Source organism: Mollisia scopiformis (genome assembly GCF_001500285.1).
Source record: "Mollisia scopiformis unplaced genomic scaffold LY89scaffold_16, whole genome shotgun sequence".
Lineage (NCBI taxonomy): Eukaryota > Fungi > Ascomycota > Leotiomycetes > Helotiales > Mollisiaceae > Mollisia > Mollisia scopiformis.
In genome coordinates, this window is record NW_017263596.1 from 846,834 (window position 1) to 872,404 (window position 25,571).

Consider the following 25,571-nt stretch of genomic DNA (forward strand, 5'->3'; position numbering starts at 1 on the left):
TCGTGGGGGTGATAGCTCGGCTATGTCGCTCTTACTAGTTCCATGCACCTCCCTCCATTCGCGACTACCCCGTTTACTGCTGCAAAGGACAAAACCGCGCCAATGCTGCAGCTCTTCCTTGTCCTTATCCAAAAAGTCCATTCTCTCTTTTCAGCATTCGACTTCAATTTTCTCACCTTTACGACTGAAGCTGAATTCAGCTGCTTTCTTCCAATCACCTCCCAATCACCGGCAACGATGTCTATTCTCATGGACAAACCCGGGAACGGCAGCACTCGTGTTATTGATAGTCTAAACACCGATAATGGCGTCTTTGAGCTGCGTAACTATTCGCAGTTGGGAGGCACAGAAAACGACGAGCGTGACATGCAAATGCTGGGACGAACACAACAGCTCAATGTACGCAGATCCATGCACACTTTCAGCGTTTTCGTCTAACACCCTCTTCACAGCGCAACTTCAGATTCATCTCAACTCTGGGTTTCGCATGCACGCTCATGAGTACTTGGGAAATTGCTTTGATGTACGTTTCTTCTCCTTGTCCTGCACCTTCGACAATACTGATCCATCAACAGGACCAGTCTTTTTGCTCTCATCAATGGAGGCACTGCAGGAATGATCTGGGGTTATCTTATCGTGTGGATTGGTTACATGCTTGTGTTTGCGACAGTGGCGGAAATGGCTTCAATGTGGGTACAAGAGGATGGACAGATTCGCACCACATGAGAACTGATAAATATGCAGGGCGCCCACGTCAGGTGGACAGTATCATTGGGTTTCGGAATTTGCACCTCCCTCTTCTCAAAAGTTCGTGAGTTATATCGTTGGTAAGCATGTGCTCTTCAACATTGCAACTTTTCTCTGACAAAGTTAGGATGGACCTCAGTTCTAGGATGGCAGACAGGCCTTGCATCACTCGCCTTCTTAGCGGGCACGATGATCCAGGGCCTTCTTGTCCTTGACAATCCCGACTATGTCTTCAAGAACTGGCATGGAACCCTACTTGTGATCGCAATCACAGCATTTTGTATTATCTTCAATACGTTTCTCGCCAAGAAGCTTCCTATGGTCGAGGGTATGGTTTTGATCATCCACCTGCTAGGATTTTTCGCTGTCCTTGTACCACTTTGGGTCCTTGCCCCACGTAGCTCGCCAAAAGACGTTTTCACCGACTTTTTGAATCTTGGAGGCTGGAGCTCATCTGGGTTGGCTTTCATGGTCGGACTACTTTCGCCAGTTTATACCTTGATTGGAGCCGACTCTGCAGTGCACATGTCTGAAGAGATCAAGGATGCATCAATTGTGCTTCCAAGAGCCATTATCTGGGCTGCATCCGTCAATGGCACTCTCGGCTTCATCATGGTCATCACGTTTTGCTTCACCTTGGGAAACGTGACCGATATCATCGGCTCACCAACTGGTTACCCATTCATTCAGGTCTTTTTCAACGCAACTCAGAGCAACGTGGGGACGTCCATCATGACATCGATTCTCATTGTCAACATTACGTCCGCATGTATCAGCACAGTGGCTACTGTGTCACGTCAGACTTGGTCATTTGCTCGCGACAAGGGTCTTCCATTCTCTGATTTCATCTCCAATGTAAGTAATGCTTCCCGTATTGTCAAGAACAATCACTGACAAGCGGTAAAGGTCAAACCAGGTTGGAATATTCCTCTCAATGCTGTTTTGATCACGTTTGTCATTACTTGTCTGCTCTCACTCATCAACATTGGTTCAACTGTTGCGTTTAATGCAATCGGATCTCTCGCAGTCTCGGCTTTATTAGCGACCTACATCATCTCATTCACATGCCTCATCCTACGTCGCTTGAAGGGTGACCTTCCTTCCCGGCGCTGGACCCTTGGACGTTTCGGCCTTCCCATCAACATTGGAGCAGTTGCTTTTCTCCTTGTGGTCTGGGTCTTCATTTTTTTCCCGCTGTCAACCCCAGTCACACCTGCAACGATGAACTGGAACGTTGTCATGTTTTGTGGTACGATGCTGTTTGCTGTCGTATATTACTTCTTCGCAGGCAGACATACGTATACCCCACCAGTGAACTTGGTAAAGAGAATGGAGTAAGGGAGGGAAGCAGAAGATGGAAAACAATTTGTAATTCGCTGCCCAGAATCATGCTCGAAACCAATTCTTGATCATATCCTAGTCTAGCTTTCGGATAGCTTGCACTCAAGATAGTGACATGATCCTGTCATACATGGGCCAAAATGGAATCCATGCATTAGTATTGGTTACCAAGCTGAATATGTGTAAAACGCCCAACCCCTCGAAAAAGCACAGTCCTGGTAGCACAAGATCCGTTTCAATATGTAGCCATCCATGTGCAACAGTGACAGCCCAGCAGTTGCACCATCATCCTTCAGCCCCAAGAGAAGGAAACAAAAAGCAAAGAAAGAACGCTTGAAATAAAACAGGGATACCAAGTCCTGAACCGTGAAAGCTGGAGGACCCTGGATTGTCATTGTGAAAAAGATGAAGTGGACTATACACAACCCGCATTTCCATGTGTCAAGCAAAGACGGCTGTTCAAGGGACGTTATCGGCGGCTTGCAGTAGCGGTGCGGTGGCTTACCGGGGCTTGGGGCAGGGGGTCGCTTATGAAGGAGTGCCAGGTGTGGTTGCTTTTTTGGGGGCAGGGGACGCATACACTCACTTCTTCTGCTGTGTTGTTGGGTACAAAATTCGTTAGACAGAGGAATACAAAGTCCAACGACCGCGATTGGGAGAATTACGAGTTATCGTCGTACCTGTACCTACCTTGACAAGATGGAAGAAGGAAAGATCTACCTCCTCGTGATATCGATTCTAGCCTTCGTCGCATATCGCGTCGTCCAAGGCGTCTATAATGTGTTCTTGCATCCCCTATCCAGGTTCCCAGGTCCGAGAGCGGCGGCCGCGACGAGCTGGTGGAAGACGTACGTCGAGGTCGTGAGGCAGGAGTCTATGGTCCATGTTTTGGTCGGGCTACACAAGGTGTATGGTAAGTGTGGTGATCTTTGCTGCTTTCATCTAGATGCAGGAGTGAGGCTGATATATATGCGGTGCAGGCGATATTGTGCGCGTGGGTCCGAATGAGGTGAGTTGGGTGTGATTTGTAGGTAGGGCTGGACTGATGGGGATAGCTTCATTTTGCGAATCCGGAGGCGTATCATGATATTTACCGTTCGGAGTTGAGGTGGGATAAGGAGGCGAAGCTGTATGAGTCTTTTGGGGAGGATAGGTCGAGTTTTGGGTTGTTGAGGTATGGGGATGCGAAGCAGAGGAAGGAGGTTTTGCAGCCGTTGTTTTCGAGGAGGGCCATTTTGGGGATGCAGGAGTTGGTTGGGGAGAAGGTTGGTCATGTTCAGCTCTTGTCAATGGTGATGAAATTGACAGCATTAGGTTGATCATCTCGTCCAAGTTCTGGTCAAGAATCAGGCCGTTGGCAAGTCATCTGACATGCTCTTTGCACTTCGTTGCTTCACTGTCGATATGATCCTCGATTTCTGCTTCGCCAAATCAGTCGATGCTATGGATGAGCCGGACTTTGCTGCTCCGATCGTTGTCGCGATGGACAACTCGCTTCCGACTTTCCACATGTTTCATCACTTTCCCTGGTTCCGGAAGACGATTCTCTCACTACCTCCATGGCTTGCCCTCAAAGCATCACCTGAGACTGCTGGCTTGACGCAGCTTCAAGTCATTCTCGGTAAACAGGTGAAAGATGTAACAACCAGTCCTTCCATCCTCGAAGCATCACCACATCCAACCATCTACCACCGCCTCCTCGATCCCAAAGTACGCAACAGCAACCTGCTCTTCGAAGATGGAGCGCTCTTCGACGAAGCTCTCACTATGCTCTTCGCTGGCGGCGTCACAGTCGGCGATACATCCATGACGGGCTTCTTCCACATTCTCGACCAACCAACACTCTACTCGGCGCTGCGCTCCGAAGTTCTTAAAGCATGGCCGAATATCAACAACCCACCAACACTTGAGGCTTTAGAATCCCTTCCCCTCTTAACAGCAACAATCAAAGAATCTCTCCGGGTAGCACCAGGCGCCTGCTCACCACTCCTCCGCATCGTACCTCCCACCGGCGCCACCATCAACGGCACTTTCATCCCAGCATCCACCATAGTCGGCATGTCGTCCTTCTTCGTGCACCAATCTGCTGCCATATTCTCGGACCCAGGAACCTTCAATCCCTACCGTTGGATTTCACCCGATTCCTCCGGGCTGGAGAAATGGTTAGTAGCATTCAGCAAAGGACCAAGAAGCTGTCTGGGGATGAATCTTGCATGGTGCGAGTTGTATCTTTTGTATGCGACGTTATTGAGGAGGGTGGAGATGAGGCTGGACGGGACGAAGAGGGAGGATTTAGAGTGGAGGGATTGTTTTACGCCGTTTTATCCGGGGAGGCATTTGAGGGTTTTTTGTGAGGGGGTGGAGAAGTGAAATACATAGGTGAAGAGGTGTGATTATGGAGAGGCTGTCATTTATGAGCATTGAAGAGCATTGAAGTGCGGGGTGCGGATTCTCTGTAGCGCTGTTGCTGATTTCTTGAGCTTTCCATCATCGTTTGCGGTTGGAGCTAAATGTACATTGTAGAGTTCTTGAACACTTGTCTGCTCATCCTTCATTCCTGATTATTCGTTGTTCTTGCTGGTGTCTTCTCCACTCCCTCCCGTCACCAAACAAGGTCCTCCAACATCTGCTTCCCACCAATCAGTCAATCTTCTTCACAGCTTTCCTGAACAAACAGGCGATGTATCTTCCATATCTTTCCTCATCAGCTCTGACTGACAATGAAAGAAGGGGCTGCTTACCGGTAGTCGGTGCGTTCATTGGATACGCAGCAACGAACGTCACCAGAACGGCGAGGCAGAAATTCAAGGAGACTTTGAAGTTCATTTTGTCAAGGTCTGAGGAATGAGGATTTGTTGGATTTTCATTTAGGTCGTAGAGATTAAAGAGCTGTTTATATATCTGCAGCCAAAGTGAAAAATCAACAACCACGAATTCATATCGGAGAGTGACACCTGCTAACCAAGCAAGCGGCCGACACATCTCAGAGCAGCAATTAAAACAAGTCTCCCTACCCCTTTCACACTCCGCTCAAAAAGCAAGGCCCCAGAGTATCACTCCCAGCCCCATCTTCGACACAGTCAGCCTCTCGCTTTCCCCGCGGCAATGCAACGAACCTTCAGAACTGGAGTTTGTTTCTACAGGGAGGGAGCTGGCTTGGTGACTAGGTCAGTTTTTCAGCTTTGGCACTGGGGGAAGGGGAAGAGGGTTACTAACTCTAGGCCGGGGTCTGATTGTGGGAGTGGGATTGGAGATGCGGAGGTGAGTGTTAAGAGGAGGATAGTGAGGTGGAGAGTGAGGTGGAACTTCATTTCGTAGGCTGTGTTCAGGTAGTGGTGAGGAAGGGGATGAGGGGAATGAAAAACGTGGAAAACTGATGAAGAGAAGCAGAATTTTATATTTCTTGAAAGCGGCCGATAATTCCCGAAAAGGGAATTGCACCTTATCTCGTACAACTTTGATTCATTGAGTATTTATTTAACACCCAATCCTACGCCGCTTTTACAGTTTCTTCAGATAACATGGCCCTGTGGTATCAATGCCTCGGGATATAGTCAGCATTTCTGTTGCTACTCTCGCACGAACAATTTACCTTCTTGGTTTGGACTTGTGGATGCATGGGGAGCTGGCTTGTAAGTACCGTTATTAGTCATGAGTTCTGAGATTGGAAGGGAACATTGTCGTTGGGAATGGTGACTTACTGTCTGGTGAGTCTGGTGAGTCTGATTGTGGTATGGGTGCTGCCGTGACGAGAGCGAGGATGAGGAGAGTGAGTGTGAATTGAAGTTTCATTCTGAATTTGGGTTGAGGTGTGCTTTGTTGCGGATACGTGGTGGGGTAGAATTGAGGTGAAGTGAAGTCAGTGGGTAGTGAGAGGTACAAAAACATGAAACAGTAGACGAGAAATATTTTATATGTCAACGACTCTAATAGAACGACGGATATTCCGAGCTGTATCAATTCACGATATCGTAGAAAAGCTCCTCCTTTCACACATTCAGCGGCCGACCATGAACGCGTGGTGCAGTGGTGGCTGCTCACCTAAGACCGCGACCCCGCACATGCTCACTCGCGGTTGGTAATGAAACACTTTGAATCTTTTTCATCGCGGAGACGCCGAGAAGGGAGAATAAGATGGATAAGAAAACATACAGAGCGAAACTAAATGTGTTGAACCCAGCAATATGAGAGCAGAAAGTTCGTACTTGAAGACTCTTCTTTCGACAGACTTCCGAAACAAGGCTCGAGTTTTTTCATCATGGCACACACAAACCTTCTTCCTATCTATGAACCTGCGTCTCCATTGAGGGACAAAGAGCTCAAGAATGCCAGACCATTGTCAACCACTGGAGTCTTAGAATTCATTGTCGCAGTATTCTTCTTGTTGGCAACGGTCTTTGTATCTCCCCACCTGGTCGGAGCTTGCAGACATGTGTTTTCACAACGAGGTACGATCCAACCTTCTTGTGCATTGTGCTGAAGAGTAATGGCTGATGATGATCTAGTGTATTGGTTTGAGGGTATGCTGGTTCGGGTTTTGAGGGGAAGTGTTTTGAGGTTGGTGATGAAGATTTTTGCTTGGATGCTGAAGGTGGGAGGGAAGAGAAGCTTTCGCTGGAGAAGAAGAATGATTGAGGTTGGTGGGTTGAGGATCGGATCGAATTACTCTCCTGTCTAAGTGTTGAAAGAGAATTGAGCCGAGTTGTTGTTTCATTCTTGCCTTGGAGAAATTGGTTGTTCGCAGTTTCTCTCTGCATTTTCGTGTCTTTTCCAAGTCAAGAGGTGAGTTCTTGTTTCTGTATTCGCAAGCGCCCTCATTGTTCACCACGTATATTCTACATTTCCAGTCAGCAGAGTAGTACTCGGAGGCCAGGGCCAGATTGTTTCGATTTCCAATGCATAGAGTAGCTGCAACGGCCACGCAGACGCCCGGGTCCCAGACCTGAATTTGATAAAAGTTGACAATTCTCCGCCAGCTAGACTCGGAATAGCGGTCAGAATTGCATGAGTGCTTCGTGATCTGGTGCGGGACTAGATATGACCCCATCGTGAAGCTCAGAAACTGCAAGTCAAGCGACTGTATTTCAAGTCAAATGGTGCTTTCCGTCACTCGGTTGACCTGCCTTTGCCGTCTTCGGAGAAAATGTCTGTGGCTGCATGTCCTGCTTATGTCATGAACTTGTCGTCGATGATTGCATAATCATAGCAACAACCCACGATGGTGACCTACCGTTCATTAATTCTACCTAGCAAACACCCTCAATGGTTTCTGTTGGTTCCTACCATCTTGCCATCTCTTAGAGGTACGTGCGGGGCGAGTACTTCAAGTTAAAACGTGTTGGCGGAAAGTTTTATCCTCATTTTCTAGAATGGACAAACATCCCGAGTCAATTTCTCCGCAGGGAAAAACATTCCGCGAGAGTGATAGTACATACTACCTCATCGTATCAACACATCATAGATTTGCATGCATTATCTGGTGCTCCAGAGATATATAATATGCGTGCTCTTTCAAGTGTTTCCTGGGAATCACCAGAATTCAAGCACATTCGATCCAGGAATTCTGATCAGCTCAAATGGCCGAAACTCCCTCTTCAGTAGACACTATCAGCACATTCTTACCCGACATTGAGAAAACACCCTCTCTCGTCGACAATGTCATCGATTCTCAGAAATACCGAAATGTCCCTCTTCCAGCACCGAGCCAAATACAAGACAACTTGACGAGTTCAAGGAAAATTGCTATCGCAACGTTTCTCATCCTCTGCAACAGCGTTCTCGTATGTCCTTATCCCAACCACAAGACCAAGAATTAACAAACCATAGTTCCTATCTTTTGGTTCCTGCATGGGCGGAGGCTTCAGCATCGGAGCCTCATTCGGTGTTCACGATCCTACGACCACTGCATGGATCGCAGCATCCTACCCCTTGACACAAGGTGCATTCGTCCTCATCAGCGGTCGCATTGGAGCTGTTTACGGACACAAGAATATCCTCTTCCTCGGCGGAGTATGGTGGATTCTCTGGTCGATGATCAACGGCTTCTGTACCACAAGCATCATTCCGTTCTCTATTGCCAGAGCGATGAGTGGAATTGGTGCTGCCTTCGTGATGCCGAATATTGTTGCTATCTTAGGCATTACGTTTCCGCCAGGAAGAGGGCGAAATCTTGTGCTCGGGTTCTTTGGCTTTGGGGCTCCTGTTGGGGGGACGATTGGCGTCCTTTTGATTGCGGTTTTCATTGAGTGGGTACAGTGGAGGTGGTTTTTCTTTACTATGTGAGTGTCTCTAGAATGCTGAATGTTGCAACACTAACTTGATACAGAGCCATACTTGGAGGTGTGCTCTTTGGTGCTCTGTGGTTTGTGTTACCACCTGAGAATGCTGTCGATAAAGAGGGGAGCGTGGATTGGTTGGGAGCTTTCATTGGACTTACATCCTTGATTCTCTTTAACTTCGTATGGAAGTATGCTCACTTCTCCAATCTCCTCATAATTAGATGTTGCTAACAAAATCCAGTCAAGCACCAGCAGTGGGATGGCACACCTCATATGAGATTGCTCTCCTCCCCGTCTCGATCATAGGCTTCATATGCTTCGCGATTTGGGAACACCGTTTCGCCAAATCTCCCATCATGCCTCTCGACATATGGACCGCCCCTTCCTTCCTCGCCCTTGTACTCGTGGTCCTCTTCAGCATCATGTCCTACGGCATCGCGCTCTGGTACATGGTCGCATGGCAACAACTCGTCCGCCAATGGTCAGTGTTCCACTTCGCGATCGGTCTCATACCCCACGCCATATTTGGCGGTCTTGCTGCCCCTTTCGCAGCATGGCTCATACCCAGAGTTGCTGCGCAATGGATCATGGCCTTTGGTGCGAGTTTTATATTGCTTTCGAGCGTTTTGCTTGTTACGATGCCTGCTCAGCAATCGTATTGGGCTCAGGTGTTTCCGGCAACTATTCTTATGGCCTTGTGTCCGGATTTCATGTTCACTGCTGCGCAGATCGTGGCAACCAATTCAGTGAGGAGACATGAGCAGGGAATTGCGGGATCACTGATCTCGTTGCTCCAGCTTTATGGTGCTAGTATTGGGCTGGGATTTGCTGGAACGGTGGAAGCCAATACGAATAGAGGTGGCATGGAGACTTTGGTGGGGTATCGAGGAGCGTTATATTTTGCGATTGGTCTTGCTGTGGCTGCGCTTGTCATTGATGTGCTTTTTGTGAGAGTGCCGAAGGATGAGAGGGAAGGGTGGCAGCATGAGGAGGACATGGTAATGAAGTCTGGATAGACTGGAAGAGACCAGGTGGTTGGAGTACTATGCACCTTAAGTGGTGCACAGCATGTCTTGTAGTCCTGTTTTCTTTGAGGCGCACTTGTTTATAGAAGAAATTGCTTTATTGGATGTGGACTTGATAAAAGGATCGAGGATATAATAGAATAATTCAAGCCATCACTTTGTTGCAGTCAAATTATTCTCGGTGAAGCCTAGTTCTTGATAGAATCTTTGATAAAATCTTGAATTGAAATGATCAAACGCTGCAAGCTATTTATTGTACAATCGCTGAAATCAAAACCACGCTCGCATGCTCATCGCTCGCTGTGCATACTCATACATATTCGGATCGTGCCATTGCTCGAGACAAATGAAAGGAGGGGTATATGTTGCGTGAAGTTGGAAAGGGTATCGTCGCATCGTGAGAACAACTTCGACGCATCACTGGGTTTGATGACCTAGTGGTTTTCATGTCCTGCATCAAAGGATTAGTGATGTGTCCATGGTCAAGTACTAGAAGGTGGTACTTACGACCAAGTGCATGTCCACGCTTCGACATGCTCTTTGCCTGATCCTGCTTGATTCTGGCAAGTCTCGCCCTGCATAAAGTATTAGCATACTCTCATCTGACCGACAAAGAAGATCACTCACTCTTCGGCAGCCTCCTTCTCCAATCTCTTGATATGTTCCCTCGCTTCCTTGACAGCAACTCTGGCAGCAACGAGAGCTCTATCGGCATCTCGTTCCGCAGCTTCTGCATTCATAACTCTTTCCCGGGCGGCAATGATAGTAGGGTCCTCATCTCTCCTGTGCAAAAGACCGGAGCGACGATGAGGCGATGTGCTGCTGGTGGTTGTAGTGTGATGGGTAGTGGTGGAGCGAACGGGAGAGACCTCGGTTTCCTTGCGACGACCAAACAGCGTGCTGCTGCGCTTAGGCTTCTCCTCGACTACAGGAGCGGTCTCGACGTTTTGATGGCGGTTGAATAGAGGCATGTTGATTGTTTGCTTGATATGTGGAGATGAAAGCTTGGTATGTGTATAAGTGGAGATATGTTCTGAACTTGGAAGATGGAGAGAACAATAAGACAAGAGTTTGGAGGGACAGAGGATCAAGTCTTTATGGAGAGAAAGTCCCTGTTGATCTGCTCAGAAAAGGAAAGTGGTCGTCGAATTCTTGTTTTGGGCATGAATCTGGGGGACGGCTGAGATGACGTCGCTGACAAGGGGGAGACGATCGGTGGATTTGAACCCTGTTTTCGCTTATGGCACGTGAGTGTGGGGGCCGTTGAAAAGGGGTACCGAGAACAACGTCCTCCTCCGACCGAAGACTTCCTAACAAGTATAGTCATTGAAGTAATACGGGCCTCTAATAACGAAGGAAATACACTTGAGGAATTAGAGTCGTAGACATGACGGTATGATGTCTAGGATATTGACGCCACCTACTTATGGGATATACGATATCACTTGTGTTTCGATATATGGTATTTGAGAAATTTGGTCACTCTGCCTGTCTTCCTCTTCTCTTTTGCACTCTCTTAATCAGCGACTTGGCTCCTCGTCGCAATGACCTTTGTCGAGACTCGTCTTTGTTACTAAATTCGGCCTTGGACAATGGAGTTTTTGAAATTTCTTCAACAATTCCCTTTTTTCCTTTATTCTTGGATTTTTACCTTTCATCAAGTATGCTGCATTCAGACACACCTTTATACATGGAGTATGATAAATATAAATTTAACAAGAGCGGGGCATTGTTATAGCTCATCTCTTCATAGAATTCGACTTTTATATGCCTACAAAGGATTGAGTTCTTGACACTGTGTTCTGTACATTGTTATCGACATACTATTGTATATACTGCTATTCTTTGTTTAAATCCAATAGTTTCAAAGGCACATAACCGAGAAAGCCAGCAATTTACAAAGAGGGGTTCTGAGGGTAGGAGACATGGGTTTCCTGAACACAGGAATTCCAAACGATACGGCTCCCGATCCTCTGAATAATGCAAATGTTCCCGAACTCGAGAAGTCACTTTTAAGATGGAAACAAGAATGGCTGGCCACCCAATATCCTGTTGAATTACAGAAAGTGGTCAGAAGAATCATCGATGATCGAGATGCACAACCCATCTCCAATGCCGTCTGCCTCGGTATCAGTGGACAACAGGGAACACAAGACAGAGATCTCTTGCAATTTGTCGTATTCTCTCAAATCGTAGCTCAACTCGCCAATGCAAATCCAATATTACTCAGCAACATCGTGGTCCAAGATCCGCAGATGACACCAGACATGAGAGCTTTGTTCCTGAATCATGGATGTCAGATCATGGAGTCTCCAGCTGCGTTTGCAGAAGTAGAACCGAATACTTTTCTCTTCTCGCCGTTCGTCGAGCCGATGTATCTGTTTCTCGGTCTCAAGGACCAATCAGTAGACAGGCTTGCATTATTCGTAGGAAATGGAGCAGATTTGGTAAGACAGGTCGAAAATGGTAAGCTTCTCTTGAAAACATTGACTTTCAGATATGGAGCAGTTGACTAAGCCTGAAAATTATGCTAAACATGAGTAGGCGAGCCGGATGATGATGATATCGTAGAAGATATGTTGTGGGATGTATATTGTGAATTCCGAGACCTTCCTTGTGATAGGCCGAACGGGAAAGACTACAATGACGCCGGGCCAATGCAAGGGCTCCAAGGTTTAGACATGTGGTGGCGAAAAGCTCGAACCAATGATGAACATGGACAAGATGAACGCTTCAGGTTTGCTGTCTATCACGGTTTCACAAGCACGCGCGCAGATTTCAATAGTGCTTATAACTTCGACTTCGGATTGTTCTCGGAGGCTTTTCAGAACAGGGCGATCTACAGCTTCATTGCAGCCCTTTACAACCTTACTAAGATTCTCTTTGGCTTATACGTTGGTACTTATGGGCCGGGGAGTATTACAGATCAACAGAAAAGATACGAAACAGCTGTAAATGATCATATTCTCGATGTGAAAGAGGGGCTTTTCTCAGGAAAGTTCATTGATTATTTCAAGTCTGGTAGGAGACGGTGATGAGGGTGTTCTTCATCTTATTTTAAATCTCGGATTCATACCATTTCTTAGAAGAGACTGACTCTTAGCGGGACGGATAGGGAAAAGGGGGCAGAGACGAGACCGAGCGAGCCATGGCGATCACTTAACAACTCCTAGCCCACACCATGACATGACACGTTAAAGAAAGTCTCGAATCATTCACATATATCCAAAGCATGATATGTAACTTCCATTTGACTCAATGCTATTCGAATGTGGTAAGAGTCTGGATCTCGGAAAAGAGATTTCACGTGACCAACAAACTCACCTAAAGGCCATTTTGTGAGTAAGTATTGCGGCTCAATGACACGTGACTCTGCAATCGTTCAATGGCCGGAGTCGGCACTCTAGATCTTTTTTGTAAAGTGGACCATATGCCTAGTCAAATGGGTGAATAGATAGTAATGACTCAATACTGAACAGAGAATGACTGTATTTATTGACTTTAAAGCAAACTTCTTCCGTTTTCACATATCCACCCCGCTCTTCCACACATCAAAAAGGCGACAGCATCGCGATTTGAGAACATGGGTATCTTCCAGTCACAACAATTGTCAGCTACTACTCCTGAGACTTCAGCCGACATGGAACTCCCAGAATCCGAATCAGTTGAGTTTGAGAGCAACCACGTATGCCGAACCCAGGAAAGAATAAGCATGTCTCGACAATACCACTACCAGCGCTCCGACAATATCGAAGATATAGAAGACTACAGACCCGGTGGATACCATCCGGTTGAACTTGGCGATGTTATTGAAAATCAATACGAAGTCATGCTCAAGCTGGGACATGGTGGATTCTCCACCGTCTGGCTTGTGCATGATACTAGCAGTGAACGATTCCTTGCGATGAAGATCGTCATGGCAGAAGCTTCTGAAGAAGCCTTCGAAACTGAAAAGAGACTCGATGAGTTTGAAAAATCAGTCAATGCAGATCAAGGCTTCGTTGGATTTTCGGAGGCGCGATGGTGGTTTCAAGGTCCGAATGGAAATCATCTTGCTATCCTTTCAAATTGGATGGGACCAAGTGTCGCGAAATTCATTGAAGTTACACGTCTCGGCACCATTTCTCCTGAGTATTCGTTGAATGGCAAGGTGGCGCAGCGATTGGCCCTTCAAATCACCCAAGCAGTGTCATCCATCCATAATCGCGGCATTGCGCACGGCGACTTGACTTGCTCCAATGTTCTTTTGGTATATCACCCTAAGCTTCGTTATCTGATCATTCTTGTGGCATAAAGCTTATCTTGCGTCAGGCAATTAACAATCTCAAGTTAAACAATCGATCACCAAGAGAAATTCTCAATCTCGTGAGAGGTTCTTCTTCAATGGAGCAGATCACCAGGATTGATGGCAAACCGAATAAGCCAACGGCACCAGATTATGTCTATGAAGGAGAAGATATGGCAATTCCTCTATTGCCGTTTTGGACTGGAGATGTCAAAGTGATTGATTTTGGATCATCCTATCCTCTCGATTCGCCGCCTGCAGATCTTCAGATACCTTATAGCAGCTGCTCTCCCGAATACCTCCTTTTACAGAAAGTCGGTAAGGAGTCCGATATCTGGGCTCTGGGTGTACTCATCTATAAATTGAGATCTGGGAAGGATTTGTTTGCTGAGGTCATGGGAGGAGATGCAGAAGTGATTTTCCAGATGGAGGAGGTACTTGGCCCGATTCCTTACAACAAGGGACCTACAGTCACTACTCCAGAGAGAATCAGCGGTGATGCAGACGAAGCGGTGACAGGATTCAAACCATTGTTACGTGAGCTGATCGATGCTATCGACGATAACCATTTACTCGCACACGAAGACGACGGCAATAGAACAAGAAATGGTGGAGGAGACTCAAGAGAAGAGAAAGCTGGCGAAGAGGGCGTTTTGAGAACCTCGCAAGAGCTTCCGCCCCAAGCCCAAGATCATCCGGGAGAAGAAGAGAATGTCCGTCCAGATCCCATGCTTTCCACTAAGAAATCAGGGAAAGAGGTTCAGTCAACGAAGATCTCACCTTGGGAAGCTGAACTTCTCTATGATCTTCTATCTGGGTCCTTGAACTATGATGTCGAAAAGCGATTGAATGCAGATCAAATGTTGAGACATCCTTGGTTCTCAATGAACTTCGAGTAGCTGTATTTGTAGAAGATAGCAATGCAATCCGATTTGCCTGATATTATGTTTGAAGGTGTGCTCCATAAATAAATAAACATGCAAAGTAGCATTGAAGAGTCTAAGATTGTACTTAAATCTTGAGTTAGTGACTACCTTTCTGCCAGAAATCCTGCATCCACACTGTCTAAACTGGCGAATGGGCCAAGTTTCACTTAAGATTTGTCCGACTTCTGCTTTTGCAAGGCTTCCCACGAAGGCACAGACAAAAGATTTGTTAAATATTGCGTTGAATTAAAAATTTTATAGCTATATTTCTCTAGGGAGTCTAGATAATTGCAAGTGTTAGGGCACTTTGGTGAGGCTATCACATGACCCTGTAGCTGTGTAGCACATCGCAAAAACCAACGAACCTCAACAAGAAAATGATACTAATAGCAGACTTTGGGATGTATTTATGGATACCGATTCTGGCCAATCAGATCGCAAGGACAATATAGTTGTTTCACGCAATTATTTAGCCTAGTTGTTCGTTGAGAGAAGAAAAATGGCTATTGCGATGTGCAACAAAACTTCTCATTGTCCCAAGCATTATCAGGACATTCACTTGGCATCATACTCGGCACTGTATGGACATGAAGCGTACATGAGCTACACACTTGATTCAACAAAGCACAATCTTTGGCTTCTCCTCTCTTCTCCAGATCTTGATGTTTTTCACATTTCTTTCCCCATGAGGTCCTACATAGATATGTGCTTTGCGCTGCGATTTCGGGAAGTACACAGTAATGTGACGATCGTGCTGTATCCACTGTGGAAACTCCTTGGTCCCCACGTTCGAGCGTTTATGTACATCACTACTGTTATTAATCAGCTTTGCTTCTGCGCAAGAAAGAGATATTCCCACCGAATCTCTACCTGCGTCTGCTTCTGCATCAGGGCTGCTTCGGCCACCAATTTCTCCATGCTCTCTTTGTATGTTTTCCCAGCTGGGATGGAGATGTATTTGCTCCAACTTAGATACACGAGATGTCCAGCGATTGTGATCCAGCCTTCTGCATCTCCTGAATTGAGGAATGGGTTCTTGCTGATTTCAAGCTCGTGAAGTGGTTTGATAGGTGGAGGAGAAGTTGATCCTGCATCGGGTTTCTGCTGGTCGGTAAAACTTTTGCTCTTTGCTTGGTCTTGTTGTCTCTGTAAACTTTCGAGCCCTGCAGCCACGTACCCATCCATGCTGGGAGATGATTCTGTGATAATAGACTGAAGGTTAACGTGCAAGTGCAGGTGGCTTTTTATCTACGGTCATGGAATCCGTGATTCAATGACAATCCTCAATTTGGGGTCATTCGCAAAGCTCGAAGACCAAGTAAATCAAGTTGGTTGAATCATCTGATCGTGAGAGTGTCACTTCCCTTGAATTCAATGTGCCTTACTCAATGGATGGTCAGGCAGTCACACGCCATATTCATAGCTCCTTCTTGTACTGTTCCATGAATATGATCGTTTAGGTTCACGTTCGAGGATCCACACAGATGAGAAATTTACTCCATATTGATGTTACAATCTTTAAGAAGAAAGCTTAGTGGGTCTGGCTCATCGGGTCTCCAGGACCAGTTGCATATTTGAATATCAAGATTTTCTCCGAGGAGGTTACGCCGAAGCGTTAATTTCCACCACACTGCTTCTTACCCAAACCCCTTCCTTCAAACCAAAACATGCCAGCATAGCTTTCACCTTCTGAACACTTCATTAAGACCATCAACACCCTTCACAACTTTGCCTGCAGATCAGGCCAAGGCACTGTTTGATCCAAAATGGTAAACCACTCCACATCAGCCTCCCTATCAGGATGTTTATAAAAGTCCAGTTCGTCATAATTCAGACGCTCTGGCCACTTAGGAATAGGTCCCACATAGATATGAGCCGTTTCTTTGTGCGGATGTCCAAAATCGCAGGTGATATGCGGATAGTCTTTTGCTATGCTGCCATGTTTACCCCCTCTACGGGTGGAGCCGTGGATGCATGATCTGGTGGGAGGCTCAGGGAAGGCTCGAGATGGAGGGAGCGATTATACTCACCTGATCGTAACGTCCAGGTAGCCATGTCGGAGAGCAGTCTTGGCACATATTTTCTCAATAAATGCTTTCATGGCGGCATGGTTAGGGACAGAGTACTTCCATGTAAACTTGACGGGATGTCCACCAGGGAGGTCTATCCAGCCTGCTCGAGAGTCGAATGGGAGTGAGTATCCGGGGTCCATTTTGAGAAGCTTGGGGATGGACTTGGTGATAGATTGAAATGGTATTCGAGACATGCGATGAAGAGCAAGACTGTTGAAGACATAATGTGCTTTTTCAACTAGAGATGGAGTGTTCAGATGTGAATCAGAAGCAGGGAAAGAGTCAAGAAGTAGAGAAATATTTGTCGGCACTGACTGAATAATACCATAAGAGTAGACCAATCAAGAAGCAAGCAGTCTAATCAGAGTTGAACACTCATGATCGAGGATCGTGGTTTCATTGACTCAAAACCGTCTTATGAACGATATCTCTTGCTATGAGATATTCGGAAAGAAGTCGTGAAGCGCATTCGGGACAACTTGAAAAGATCTCTCTTAGCTATTCAAAATACCTGAAGCTATTCTGACTATAAGAAGTGACAACACAGACAAAACAAGAAACTTATAGCAAATGAAGGCCAAGTAAAACAGTATCATGTTGGCGGCCACTCTGCTAAGAAGCGTGTTGAGGTTCCTCATAACAGCATTCAAGGACACGAAATCTCACTCTCTGCTTCCAGCAGCAGCAACCATCAATACTCACCATCAACTAACTTTCTATTGCCAACTTATTGTTTATTGTCAAACCCACAACAATGCCACCTTCCGCAACGATATCACACACCCGCGAATTGAACCATTTTAAGCACGTACCGTGGAGCCAGAACGAAACACACAGGTCACTCGTGATCGGGAGCAGTGCAGGTCCAAGTAATGATGGAGAAATTGAGAGGAGAGAAAGGTGTTTATATAGGCAAATCGAGCCGAGAATTGAAATCCAAATTAGAGGGTGAAGTTCACTATGTCCGCCATTTTCTCCGTGATTTCTAGAGAAAGAAAGACCCCTCCATCCCTGCCTCAACACAAAACAACAGCAACTCTTCCCTCCCTCCTCCAAACTCTCAACTCTTCAATCTTAACCACCTCAGTTGGTCCAACATAAACATGCGCCTCCCTCTTCATCTTCGGAAACCACACTAGAATATGCCGATCATAGTGCACCACCTGGCCGCCCTCAGTCGCATCATTTTGCAGCTTGCTTCTAAATATTTCTCATCAGCTTCTCTCCAATTCACTCCCTAATTGCATGGACCAACCTGATATGAACCTCAGTTTGATTTAAGGATAGAGCAGCTTCTGCTACGAGCCTTTCGAATGCAGCTTTCTGGCTAGGTTGAGATGGGATGTGGGATGACTGGAACCAGGTAATTTGGATGGTGTAGGAGTCGATGATGTATGTTATGTGGTGGTCTTCTTGAGTGTAGATGCGCGGCGCTTTGAATACATTGCGGTGTGTACATCGTGGTCTTGGGCGCATGTGTTGTTTGTTTCTGAGATAAGACATGCTTCCACTAGTTGATCTTTACGATGTTGTGGTTCGTTGTTGCAAAGATCAGAGCGTTATAAATGAGCTCTTCAAGAGGGGTGAATCATTGACTGTTGATGTTTTGGTGGAAAGGAAGATGAGTTGAAGATGAATTGAAGGTGGAGCGCAAGAAGAAAGAAGACAGTAGATATAAGGACTTGCTTACTCTTTGCGGCGCAAACGCAAATACATCTAGTGGAAACGCTATTCCAAGTCAAGGAGCAGCTTGTGTAGAGTTCGGGAGCATCCAAAGAGCTAGCCCAACTATTTTATTTATCGTTGCAATCATCCCTTCTTGCCTGCTTGTGGCTTGTGTCGAGTTCTCTGTTATAAACAGGGAGGAAAGTCAGGTAGCAACAAGGATATAAAGTGCAGACAAAGCTGGACAAGGAAAGCAAAAAGCCGGGGGTAAATCAGTGCATTGTGCCAACTTGGCTAGAACTTGAGGGTCTGAGAAGGTCGCCTGCATAAAAGCAGAATAAGATTAGAGTGGTCCATTTTATTGTTCATCACTTGGCTCTATGCCATCGCTCGTGGAAAAGTTTTACAAGCAGAAAAGAAAGCTTACAAGAGCAAGCTATTAGCCCGTCCTCGCTGATCTCCGTCAAATATCCCCATTCTTTCGTCTGAACACCAAAACGCCGACCGAGCCAAGCTCCAAAGAAAATGCAACAACATCCCTCGCCGTTCGTACATTTAAGCAGTACCTCTTGGCTTAGCCTTAGCTTTGGCCTTCTCCTTCTTCTCTTCCTTCAGCTTCTTCTTTTTCTCCTCGTTCTTCTCCTCGTTCTTTCGCTTCAAGTTCTTAATCTCCGCCTCAGTCTTAGGAATTGGCTTGAAGAAACCCTCCAATCTAGCTTGTTGACTGGTCTTCAAGTTCTTTTGTAGCCTAGCAGCACCAGCTCTAACACGATCTTCGCTGAAACCCTTCTCTTCGACGAGGAACTTGACGAGGCCATCGATATCAGGAGCATCCCACTTGAAGTCGCAGTCGGCGTGATCAGCGGGTCGGACATCGGGATTGAAGAACAGCTCGCGAGCATCGGCATATGGCCAGTCTTCAGGAATTGTGAACTTGGCTTTGCCTTTCTCGACTGCTGCCACGAAGGATTCGAGATCACCGTATTCGCGGATGAGTTTGAGGGCAGTGTGGTAACCGACTTTGGGGATAGGATCGAGGTAATCGCAGCCTAGGAGGATACAGAGGTCGACGAACTAAGTTGTGTTAGTGACGCAAGGTGGAAGTGGCGTTAGAACAATTACCTGCTTGCGCTCCATATTCAATCCTGCAAGAACTTTATCAAGGAAGATTTCTTGAATCGGCTCTTTTCTTTGTTCGCTGAATGTGAGATGTCGCAGAAGAACAGGAGAGTCGAAGCATAGAGTATCCATATCCTCACTTGCAGCAGCATAAACCTTTCCTGCTCTAGCCAAGACCGCACATTGAGCTTCTGCTTCCGTAGGCGCAATAATGTACGGAATACCCATACACTTCAGCAGACGCTGACATTCTTGATTATGCTCTCTTGTGACCCTGACCGTACGTCTCGAGAACTTCTCCACGTCCTCTGCTGTTCCTGTCTCCTTGGCTTCCTCAAGACCTTCAGTGGCAGTCGCCTTACGTTGAAAGCGCTTTGCTAGCTCGCCGGACTTGAGCTTTGGTGGTGCGCCATCAAATACGTAGACCGGCTTGATACCACTATCGACGATTCGCAGAGTGCGGTAGAACATGCCCATAAGATGAGAGGTCGTTTCGCCATCCTCGTTCGTGAGCATTTCGCCGCCAGAACGGACCGCGATGAGGAAACTGTAAATAGACATGGAGCTAGAGAAGTCAGTATATTACTTAGTGGTACAACAGGAGGGGTTGCGCACGCATCCTATATCGCATAGTCAGTCAATTGTTCAGTAAAGCATGAACGGAGTGCTTACGATGGCTACCTTTCTGCCAAACTGATTCTTGATCTCGCCCTCCTTGAATGCATCTGGGCATTCTTCCCTAATTATCTGAAACAACTGCTTAATACCCATCTTGAAGGTTTGTCTGCGGTATCGTTATGCTGTGGTTGTTGATGATCGCGATTGATGTCATATCAAGGTTCGGAAACTTCTTGAGGTGACGCGATGAAGTCGCGTCGAAGAGGCGAGACCGCGTAGAGTGAAATCTGCATGGCATGTCCACCAACATCAGGAACAATCAGGTCAGAGAAAGCAATGAAATGTCAATTATCTCCAAAAAAAAATATTCCATGCAATGATTATCTCTGTCTGTTCACTGATCATTTAAATTTATTCATCTCAGGTCACGAGTTCCTGACTTTTCGGTCCGGAAATGGCAGGCCTCGGCGGTGGACATTTTCTGGGGAATTGCCGAATAGTGGAGGGACTAAGGAGCCATGGAGGCGACTTAAAGGTCTTTGACATCTGTCTGCGAAGACGATCTCTGTTATGATTTCTTTCTGTACCTAATTTCCAATATGTACAAACCCGTCCTCCGCACATCTGCACGTCAATTGAGCTCTGCTGCTCGTCCGGTAGCTGTTCGAAGCTATGCTGCCCACGCTACCCCGCAGCCATTCAATTGGCAAGACCCTTTGGATGCTCAGAACTTATTGACGGAGGAAGAAATTGCGATCTCGGAGACCGCGGAATCATATTGTCAGGAGAGAATGCTGCTTAGGGTGCTTCGTGAGTTCTATTTTGGCGATAGGTCATTGTGCAGTACTGACGTGGAATAGAGGCGTACAGAGATGAAAACTATGATAAGAAGATCCTAGAGGAGATGGGCGAGCTGGGCTTGCTTGGTGCCACGATCAAGGGCTATGACTGTGCGGGCGTATCCAATGTTGCCTCGGGTCTCATTACAAAGGCTGTGGAGAGAGTAGACAGCGGATACAGATCTGGCATGTCAGTTCAGTCGAGCTTGGTGATGGGTGGCATTGATGAGTTTGGCACACAAGAGCAGAAGGAGAAGTTCCTGCCCAAGATGGCTAAAGGGAAGCTATTGGGTGCCTTTGGCCTGACTGAACCGAATCACGGAAGTGATCCTGGATCAATGGAGACAACTGCGAAGCCACATCCGACCAAGAAGGGGTATCTCTCAATTTCTGGAGCGAAAACATGGATCACAAACAGTCCTATTGCGGATGTATTGCTGGTTTGGGCAAAGCTCGCTGAGACTGGCAAGATTCGAGGGTTCTTGATCGAGAGATCAGAATGCCCGCCTGGGACATTGGAGACGCCACCCATCAAGGACAAGAATGGTCTGCGGGCTTCACTCACTGGCATGATTCAACTTGATGAGTGCCCTGTGCCAGAAGCAAATATGTTCCCAGATGTTGAGGGTTTGAAAGGGCCATTCACATGTCTAAATAGTGCCAGATTCGGTATTGCTTGGGGCACCATGGGTGCTTTAGAGGACTGTATCGACAGAGCAAGGACATATGCTTTGGAGAGGAAGCAGTTCAAGGGCAACCCAATTGCCAAGTATCAACTTGTGCAAAAGAAGCTGGCAGATGCTACAACGGATGCGGCATATGGGACTTTAGCAGCGATACAGGTAGGACGTCTAAAGGACGAGGGCAAAGCTGCACCAGAAATGATCAGTATGATCAAAAGACAGAACTGTGATCGTGCACTTGTGAATGCACGTATCTTGCAGGAAGTCTTCGGGGGCAACGCTGTCAGTGATGAGTACGGAATCGGTCGACATGTGGCGAATTTGTTCGTTACTCAGACATATGAGGGCCAGAGTGATATTCACAGTACGATCCACCTTCTGAAGAATCATTATACCATGCTGACAAAGACAGGTCTCATTCTCGGAAGAGCTATCACAGGAATCCAGGCTTTCGTATAGAATTAGATCTCCCAACAGAGTTGAAATGAAAATTGCACTGTACCTGAATTAAGCAAAAAGTTTATAAGCACTTCCAATGACTGGTAGATTATTGGTAAGCTAGACTTGAAGTCTAGAACAGGTGGTTGTGTCTCGGGTGCTTACTGGACGTGATACTGGCGGTTAGAGAATTCTCTTTGAGCTCGGCGGCAAGCATTGCAAATGTGGGATGCAACTCGGTGACATGTTTCCAACAGTTCGGCACTCCACCGCTTCTTGAAACATGCAACTTGAGTGGCTATCGAATAAGCTGTGCCTCCAACCTGACTAAGTTGGCCGTGAATAGAACAAACAGTATTTGGCATTTGCTTGACCTGCTTGACATCAATACTGGGCGAAACAAGGCCTTTGTGTGCCTGACAGGTCATTCACACAACAGAGTGAATAGGGCCCGAGGTAGCTGATATGCCTCCTTATTCTTGAAGAATAATAACCCTCGTGACCTTTGGTGATACCGCCCAAGATGAAATTGCCCCTGACTGCCATGAGGCTGATAACATGATACTGCTGCTATCTTCGCATCCCGGTACCAGATCTCTTGCCATCCGTGTTCGGAGATACGTCATGACAGTTGGTGGGGTAGACTGAGACTATTTTTTACTTCGAAGTCGAGAGACTTCGAGCAGGAGCAGGGTGAATGTGGAAGCCATTACAGAGAATTTATAGTCGTAAAGAACGTTGTCGAACGCCTTCGATGAATAAATAATAAGTGACTCAGGTGAATGGTGCGAAAAGTGTAATATTCTAAGGCTGAGCTGAGCAATAAATAGCCAGCGCAAAGCCAGTATTTTTTCTCGCTAAACCCAAACCGGTCTTTCCCATTCATTCCTCGTCCAAAGACCACCACCATCTCTTAAAGTTTCCCTCGCCAACTCCTCTACAAAACAAAAGAAAAGTCGACTTCGATCTCGCACAGCGTCTCGACAACAAACATCTACAGATCTTCACACCAGAACTACCGCATCCCGTACGTCGCTGTCTTTCTATTTCTGTTTCTGCGTCATCGGCATAGCGCCGCGCTGATTCAGTCGCTAACCTTGCCCGAACATCCAGGACCTCATTCTGTTTGCTGCGCCCTCGAGATCACCAAGACTCGACATCCACACCCTCACCTTCCCCCACCAACCAAACACACAACCGTTGCGATGGCTTTGAAGAGAATCAACAAGGAACTTACAGACCTGGGCCGGTACGTATATTCCCATCCTCACCGCCACCAACAAACTCGACACCTTGGTGGGGCGGCTGCGCAAGCGGGGTTCTGTGAAGAATCATCAATACCCTCACGATCATGATTAAAAGATCCGTGAGAATGCCTCGCTGATATTTGTGTCTTTTTACAGTGACCCACCGTCGTCATGCTCTGCCGGTCCTATCGGAGAAGATCTGGTATGTGCTCCCTCGATCCAACCCCGACATCAGGTCATCGAAATGCCTTTTGCGCACGAGACTGCTTGGCAGACTTGGATTATCTATGGAATGTGGTATACTGATATTTTGGCCGTGAATAGTTCCACTGGCAAGCAACCATCATGGGTCCTGTAAGTTTGATCTTATCTTGCTCCTCAACCCTTCCCGGATCGGCATATCCCGCCGTCAGACACATGAGCCTCACACCCATCCATGACATGGCAATACATCATGGTGTATGCTAACAATACCATAGGGAGATTCTCCATACTCAGGGGGTGTCTTCTTCCTCGCCATTCACTTCCCAACAGACTACCCATTCAAGCCACCTAAGGTCAACTTCACCACCCGAATCTATCACCCTAACATCAACTCGAACGGCTCTATCTGTTTAGATATTCTCCGTGATCAATGGTCTCCAGCCTTGACCATCTCAAAGGGTACACATCACCTGTTCCCACATTCCTAAGATCTCTACTGACATTCCTTCCCACAGTCCTCCTCTCCATCTGCTCCATGCTTACTGACCCCAACCCCGACGACCCACTGGTACCTGAAATCGCCCACGTCTACAAGACCGACCGATCCCGATACGAAGCCACCGCGAGAGAATGGACACGTAAATACGCAATCTAAGAAGGTTTGACGTGGGCATGACGACGAAACGGACGGGAAATTCAATCAACCTTCTTCCTCTTTCTCATCGAAATCACGCGTGCGTTACGGAATTAGCTGGCGTCAATAATTTGCACACTTTGGTCTGCGGTTCTTCTCTCTCTGGGTCTCTCTATTTACACAACTGGCTGGTGGTGACGATGGTGGATGTAGTGGTGGGGCGATACTCACTGGAATGAACAAGGGGAGGAATAAGAATGGCGGGCGGGTGGTTTAGTCTGCGGCAAGGAAGGGAAGCGAATGGAGGATTTTGATAGCATCGGGAGGAAATAGATATTGCATTCCGGGTCAGAACAGCTTGCTTGCTTCATTGCGTTACGTTGCCTTTGTTTCTCTTTCTCCATCTTCTAGGTCCATAATCCATTGACCCAGAATGCTTGCTTGCGTGCTTGCTGCTTCTCGAATGATCTGTCCTGGAAATCACACCGTAAGTGACGTGTCTCTCGTTCTATATCACAACACAAGTCTGAAATTCAGAAACGAGAATCATGTCTTCTTTGTCCTAGTATAGTGTGAAGTAACGCACAGTCTAGCGTTGTTCCTTTCCGGATCCTCGGAGAGGAGTTCGGTGCCGATTCGAAGTGGGGTGCCGCCAAGATCTTGAGGCCTTAGTTGGTAAGGGATGTGTTTCTGATGGGGATGGGTGGGGAGTGGAAAGGTTATCGGTTAAGTTGATGGTGGAGGGAAAGGCTTATCGAGATTTGGGGGAGGCTTGTTTTCCTTTCTTGTTTCTTTGGGTTTCTTGTTATATATGTATATATTAGGGAGTTTATCAGGAGTTCTGATGAAAGGAGAAGGAGAGGGTGTGTTGGTGGAAAGTCTCTAAGAGGGTTTGGAGATATCTCACTGCATGGAAGCAAGACTGCGAGTGTGCTATGGCATGGTGTTTCCTACACAGTAGATGAGGAAATGTCTGAGATCATGAACGTGTGTAGGCGAGGTAGTGGGTACAGTACATGCTGTTGTCTGAGAGTGGACAGAGAGCGGAAAAGCTTGGCATAGTGAGGCTCATGTGTCTCGGTTCTTGCTGCCGATTTCCTTGTCTACTGTAGGAGATTTACTTTCTGCTTGGTTGATCGAAGCCCGCTTCTTGTTGCCGATTATGGATTGTGTCTTACTTTCTGCGTCGTTGGTCTTTCGTCTTGATATTCGATGCTTGTTGCCCGGTTCTCTTGTCTAGGGGATTGCTTCATTCGTAATTCTTTCTGATACCTGGTTCTCTTGTCTGAGAGATGGTTTACTTTCTGCTTCACTCGTAATTCTTTCTGATACGAGCTCGGTTCCTATCTCCCGGGTGTCCTTGTCTGAGAAATAGAAATGGATACCGAGTTTACTGTTTGATACCCGGTTCTTGTTGCCATTTCTTGAGCAAGCTGGTAGCGGACTTACG

The 25,571-nt window shown here is 46.8% G+C and overlaps 11 protein-coding genes across 11 annotated transcripts; 7 read left to right on the forward strand and 4 right to left on the reverse strand.

Annotated features, from left to right (window-relative positions):
- Positions 1 to 220: 220 nt before the first annotated feature.
- On the forward strand, positions 221 to 2,085 carry LY89DRAFT_751596 (amino acid permease; the record flags this gene model as incomplete). Its single annotated transcript, XM_018221229.1, has 6 exons — positions 221 to 399; positions 453 to 523; positions 576 to 689; positions 745 to 827; positions 875 to 1,602; positions 1,654 to 2,085. Exons 1-6 carry the CDS (start codon positions 238 to 240, stop codon positions 2,083 to 2,085), a joined length of 1,590 nt encoding a protein of 529 aa, XP_018069301.1. The 5' UTR covers positions 221 to 237.
- Positions 2,086 to 2,689: 604 nt separating this feature from the next.
- LY89DRAFT_720374 (cytochrome P450) lies at positions 2,690 to 4,592 on the forward strand. Its single transcript, XM_018218563.1, has 4 exons — positions 2,690 to 3,001; positions 3,069 to 3,097; positions 3,144 to 3,353; positions 3,403 to 4,592. The coding sequence occupies exons 1-4, from the start codon at positions 2,788 to 2,790 to the stop codon at positions 4,456 to 4,458; spliced, it is 1,509 nt and encodes a 502-aa protein (XP_018069302.1). The 5' UTR covers positions 2,690 to 2,787; the 3' UTR covers positions 4,459 to 4,592.
- Positions 4,593 to 7,664: 3,072 nt separating this feature from the next.
- Positions 7,665 to 9,382, forward strand: LY89DRAFT_783994 (MFS general substrate transporter; the record flags this gene model as incomplete). Its single annotated transcript, XM_018222741.1, has 4 exons — positions 7,665 to 7,868; positions 7,915 to 8,366; positions 8,414 to 8,554; positions 8,608 to 9,382. The coding sequence occupies 4 exons, from the start codon at positions 7,665 to 7,667 to the stop codon at positions 9,380 to 9,382; spliced, it is 1,572 nt and encodes a 523-aa protein (XP_018069303.1).
- Positions 9,383 to 9,516: 134 nt separating this feature from the next.
- LY89DRAFT_686545 (uncharacterized protein) lies at positions 9,517 to 10,567 on the reverse strand. Its single transcript, XM_018215311.1, has 3 exons — positions 10,019 to 10,567; positions 9,899 to 9,966; positions 9,517 to 9,842 (listed from the first exon to the last, which is right to left on the reverse strand). Exons 1-3 carry the CDS (start codon positions 10,360 to 10,362, stop codon positions 9,826 to 9,828), a joined length of 429 nt encoding a protein of 142 aa, XP_018069304.1. The 5' UTR covers positions 10,363 to 10,567; the 3' UTR covers positions 9,517 to 9,825.
- A 749-nt stretch (positions 10,568 to 11,316) lies between these two features.
- On the forward strand, positions 11,317 to 12,426 carry LY89DRAFT_736008 (uncharacterized protein; the record flags this gene model as incomplete). Its single annotated transcript, XM_018220074.1, has 2 exons — positions 11,317 to 11,857; positions 11,936 to 12,426. 2 exons carry the CDS (start codon positions 11,317 to 11,319, stop codon positions 12,424 to 12,426), a joined length of 1,032 nt encoding a protein of 343 aa, XP_018069305.1.
- Positions 12,427 to 12,974: 548 nt separating this feature from the next.
- LY89DRAFT_783996 (kinase-like protein) lies at positions 12,975 to 14,575 on the forward strand (the record flags this gene model as incomplete). Its single annotated transcript, XM_018222742.1, has 2 exons — positions 12,975 to 13,640; positions 13,703 to 14,575. The coding sequence occupies 2 exons, from the start codon at positions 12,975 to 12,977 to the stop codon at positions 14,573 to 14,575; spliced, it is 1,539 nt and encodes a 512-aa protein (XP_018069306.1).
- Positions 14,576 to 15,218: 643 nt separating this feature from the next.
- LY89DRAFT_736010 (uncharacterized protein) lies at positions 15,219 to 15,787 on the reverse strand (the record flags this gene model as incomplete). The annotated part of the gene is made up of 2 exons (XM_018220075.1): positions 15,219 to 15,414; positions 15,462 to 15,787. 2 exons carry the CDS (start codon positions 15,785 to 15,787, stop codon positions 15,219 to 15,221), a joined length of 522 nt encoding a protein of 173 aa, XP_018069307.1.
- Positions 15,788 to 17,638: 1,851 nt separating this feature from the next.
- LY89DRAFT_126000 (uncharacterized protein) lies at positions 17,639 to 18,372 on the reverse strand. Its single transcript, XM_018205196.1, has 2 exons — positions 17,930 to 18,372; positions 17,639 to 17,874 (listed from the first exon to the last, which is right to left on the reverse strand). Exons 1-2 carry the CDS (start codon positions 18,175 to 18,177, stop codon positions 17,691 to 17,693), a joined length of 432 nt encoding a protein of 143 aa, XP_018069308.1. The 5' UTR covers positions 18,178 to 18,372; the 3' UTR covers positions 17,639 to 17,690.
- A 317-nt stretch (positions 18,373 to 18,689) lies between these two features.
- Positions 18,690 to 20,442, reverse strand: LY89DRAFT_686547 (flap endonuclease-like protein 1). Its single transcript, XM_018215312.1, is given in 4 exon segments — positions 18,690 to 19,413; positions 19,462 to 20,023; positions 20,112 to 20,115; positions 20,130 to 20,442. The coding sequence occupies 4 exon segments, from the start codon at positions 20,227 to 20,229 to the stop codon at positions 18,895 to 18,897; spliced, it is 1,185 nt and encodes a 394-aa protein (XP_018069309.1). The 5' UTR covers positions 20,230 to 20,442; the 3' UTR covers positions 18,690 to 18,894.
- LY89DRAFT_620191 (acyl-CoA dehydrogenase NM domain-like protein) lies at positions 20,401 to 22,315 on the forward strand. Its single transcript, XM_018210903.1, has 3 exons — positions 20,401 to 20,886; positions 20,937 to 21,962; positions 22,011 to 22,315. The coding sequence occupies exons 1-3, from the start codon at positions 20,676 to 20,678 to the stop codon at positions 22,055 to 22,057; spliced, it is 1,284 nt and encodes a 427-aa protein (XP_018069310.1). The 5' UTR covers positions 20,401 to 20,675; the 3' UTR covers positions 22,058 to 22,315.
- Positions 22,316 to 23,241: 926 nt separating this feature from the next.
- On the forward strand, positions 23,242 to 24,142 carry LY89DRAFT_589169 (ubiquitin-conjugating enzyme; the record flags this gene model as incomplete). The annotated part of the gene is made up of 5 exons (XM_018209516.1): positions 23,242 to 23,285; positions 23,440 to 23,485; positions 23,608 to 23,637; positions 23,763 to 23,946; positions 24,003 to 24,142. 5 exons carry the CDS (start codon positions 23,242 to 23,244, stop codon positions 24,140 to 24,142), a joined length of 444 nt encoding a protein of 147 aa, XP_018069311.1.
- Between the last annotated feature and the right edge of the window lie 1,429 nt (positions 24,143 to 25,571).

Excerpts from the sequence above, each read along its gene's own strand:
- LY89DRAFT_720374 (XM_018218563.1), top strand. The coding sequence starts at position 2,788 with ATGGAAGAAGGAAAGATCTACCTCCTCGTGATATCGATTCTAGCCTTC. Across the intron at positions 3,098-3,143 it reads TGCGCGTGGGTCCGAATGAG|CTTCATTTTGCGAATCCGGA; the intron begins GTGAGTTGGGTG and ends TGATGGGGATAG. Across the intron at positions 3,354-3,402 it reads AGGAGTTGGTTGGGGAGAAG|GTTGATCATCTCGTCCAAGT; the intron begins GTTGGTCATGTT and ends TGACAGCATTAG.
- LY89DRAFT_686545 (XM_018215311.1), bottom strand. The coding sequence starts at position 10,362 with ATGCCTCTATTCAACCGCCATCAAAACGTCGAGACCGCTCCTGTAGTC. Across the intron at positions 9,967-10,018 it reads GAGAAGGAGGCTGCCGAAGA|GGCGAGACTTGCCAGAATCA; the intron begins GTGAGTGATCTT and ends TACTTTATGCAG.
- LY89DRAFT_126000 (XM_018205196.1), bottom strand. The coding sequence starts at position 18,177 with ATGTCTTATCTCAGAAACAAACAACACATGCGCCCAAGACCACGATGT. Across the intron at positions 17,875-17,929 it reads CAAACTGAGGTTCATATCAG|AAGCAAGCTGCAAAATGATG; the intron begins GTTGGTCCATGC and ends AGAAATATTTAG.
- LY89DRAFT_686547 (XM_018215312.1), bottom strand. The coding sequence starts at position 20,229 with ATGGGTATTAAGCAGTTGTTTCAGATAATTAGGGAAGAATGCCCAGAT. Across the intron at positions 19,414-19,461 it reads TGAATATGGAGCGCAAGCAG|TTCGTCGACCTCTGTATCCT; the intron begins GTAATTGTTCTA and ends AACACAACTTAG.
- LY89DRAFT_620191 (XM_018210903.1), top strand. The coding sequence starts at position 20,676 with ATGTACAAACCCGTCCTCCGCACATCTGCACGTCAATTGAGCTCTGCT. Across the intron at positions 20,887-20,936 it reads AATGCTGCTTAGGGTGCTTC|AGGCGTACAGAGATGAAAAC; the intron begins GTGAGTTCTATT and ends GACGTGGAATAG. Across the intron at positions 21,963-22,010 it reads GGGCCAGAGTGATATTCACA|GTCTCATTCTCGGAAGAGCT; the intron begins GTACGATCCACC and ends TGACAAAGACAG.